At 25.6% G+C, this 2,324-nt stretch overlaps 1 protein-coding gene across 1 annotated transcript in view; it reads left to right on the top strand.

Annotated features, from left to right (window-relative positions):
• Positions 1-115: 115 nt before the first annotated feature.
• The window catches only part of LOC108572277 (gamma-tubulin complex component 5-like), a 5,048-nt gene continuing 2,839 nt past the window's right edge, over positions 116-2,324 (top strand). Inside the window, exons 1-7 of the mRNA XM_017934477.1 lie at positions 116-201; positions 305-733; positions 838-1,097; positions 1,174-1,345; positions 1,421-1,631; positions 1,713-2,013; positions 2,081-2,277. Of these exons, the coding sequence (XP_017789966.1) occupies positions 130-201; positions 305-733; positions 838-1,097; positions 1,174-1,345; positions 1,421-1,631; positions 1,713-2,013; positions 2,081-2,277 (1,642 nt within the window). The 5' untranslated portion in view covers positions 116-129. The remainder of the gene's footprint in view (positions 202-304; positions 734-837; positions 1,098-1,173; positions 1,346-1,420; positions 1,632-1,712; positions 2,014-2,080; positions 2,278-2,324) is intronic.

The following is a 2,324-nucleotide window of genomic DNA, read 5'->3' as shown; positions in this document are numbered from 1 at the left end:
AAAGTTTAAAATTAAAAGAAATTATTTTTCTTTATTTTAGTTAATTTTGTTCGTAAATTCTTTTAGATTTCAGTATTAGTAAATTATATTTCAATTTTCTAGTTTTCTAGTTTTTAATTTCAAACAAAAATGGGTACAAAAACATTAAGTGATATTCACTCTGATATGAAGCAGTTAATAACAACAATAACTTGTTTTGAGGTAATAATCATTGTCTATAAATTTATTAATCTATTTCAAATTGAAATTATAGTCATAAATTTTTTTAAATTATATATTTCTAATATCTTTTATGTAATTGTAGGAAAATGAAGAAGGATTTCGAATTTGTGAACGGTTTTGTATGACAAACATTAAACATTATCGATATTTATCTGTTGACAGTAACACCACAAAAGAAGCTATCAAAGCTTTAATTACAAAATTTTCAATACATGGAAAATATGATGTAGCAAAAAAATTTGAGGAACTTGTTGATACATTTTTATCAAGTTTTGACTTTGAACAACATCCACAATATGATTTGCAATGGTATCTACTAACATTGTTATTAGAATTAGCTAAGGAAACTTGTAAATCTGATTTGGAATCTTTAAAGTTGACACGTGGAGAATGTACTTTCAGTGTAATGGGTGAAAATGAAAATGAAGTTACAGAGGAAATTGATTGGGCTGAATATTTAAAAGAGGGTCAAGAAAACTCTTTTAATAATTACAAAAGTGATACAGAAAGTGTAAATACTTTTACTTATCTTTAATTGTAATACTCTTTCAAATTATGAAATATATTTGTAAAATAATATTGTATTACATTTATATTTATGAAAACTTTTAATAGGAATGGTCTAATGATACAGAAGATAATGTGGATGTAGGTTCAAACTTTGAAGTACCTATAACCATTACAGATTCTGATAAAGCTGTATGTGTACCTACTGCTGAAAAAGAATTAAATAAATTATCTTTAGCCTTGAACGAAGAAGTTAAATCTAAAAATTGGTTACTATCAAATGTTCAAAATACATGGTGGAATGAGCTAGAATGGCGAAAATGTCCAGTTAAAAGTAGATTTTGTGATGCTCATCTTTGTGAAATTTGGTAGTTATTTATTTTTATTAATAGTATCTTTCTTCATATTTTATTAAAATATTTTCGATATATTAATATAAAATAGGCATAAAGCAACTAGTGAAGATTTTTACACTCTTGGAACTCTTAGTGAATATTTGGTGTGTAGAGAATTATTGTGGATGTTTTATGTTCCAATGCATATGGTAGTGTTTCAACAGAATAAAGAAACAAAATTTTCTATTCATCCTAATGTATCTATACCCAGCTTAACTACTGTGAGTATATGAAGCTTAATTATGAAGCTTATATGAGTTTGATTATATACAAGAATTAGTAGTAGAAAATTTTAGGTTGCATTCAACAGTATTCTTTCACCATTTTGTGAGTATTTTTCTATGATACGTGATATAGAAGAATTTGGTGTAAAATTATATTCTGAACAGAATAGTATCTGCAAAAAGCCACCTTTAACTTATGAAACATATAATGCAATTCTTAGAGAACATTTAATGAAATTTAAAAATGAAATAATTGATATAGAAAAGAATCTTATGCAACAAGGTATGATACAATTTTCATTAAATCTAATAAATTTATAGATTTTTAAAAAATTTATGATTTTAGTTTTACGTTGGTTTTCAGATAAAACCTTTACATTTCTGTCTTTATCATCAATTTTGAAAAAAAATTTGTACAGTATAAAAATTTTACATGAAGTACATAAAAAAGCTATAACTAATTGGGAAAGTTGCCCAAATTGGAAGTGTGCATCTAAATTATTGTCATTTTTGTATTTTGAAGTACAAAATTCACACAATCAAGAAAGAACAAACATTTGCATTAGTTTATATTTATCTAGTCTTACTGTTTATCTAAATATAATTGATACATGGTTAAGTGAGGGTCGATTTGAAGATTGGAGAGAGGAATTTATAATTACTAGGTAAAAATATTTAGGTATAACATGAAACATTTTTCACAAATGATAAATTTTGATTTCTTCATCCTAGGTTATCGAATAAAGCAGTTCCAGAAAATAGTGGACAGTATGAAACATTCTCCTTGCGACCTTTGGACAATATATGTTTAGCTGATCCAATTATGCAATTTCTAATAAGAAAGGTACAGCACATAGGACAAAGTATTGAATTATTAGTATCTTTGGATCGAATTACAGACATATGGAGTATTAATACTGCAAATAGTGGTACATAATATTTTTAGCTTTATTTTCCAATTACTAAAATTCTGTAC

The sequence above is a fragment of the Habropoda laboriosa genome, unplaced genomic scaffold (assembly GCF_001263275.1).
Source record: "Habropoda laboriosa isolate 0110345459 unplaced genomic scaffold, ASM126327v1 scaffold65, whole genome shotgun sequence".
In the NCBI taxonomy this organism is placed as follows: domain Eukaryota; kingdom Metazoa; phylum Arthropoda; class Insecta; order Hymenoptera; family Apidae; genus Habropoda; species Habropoda laboriosa.
Note: the sequence above shows the minus strand (reverse complement) of the source record. Positions and strands in the feature narration are given on the sequence as shown.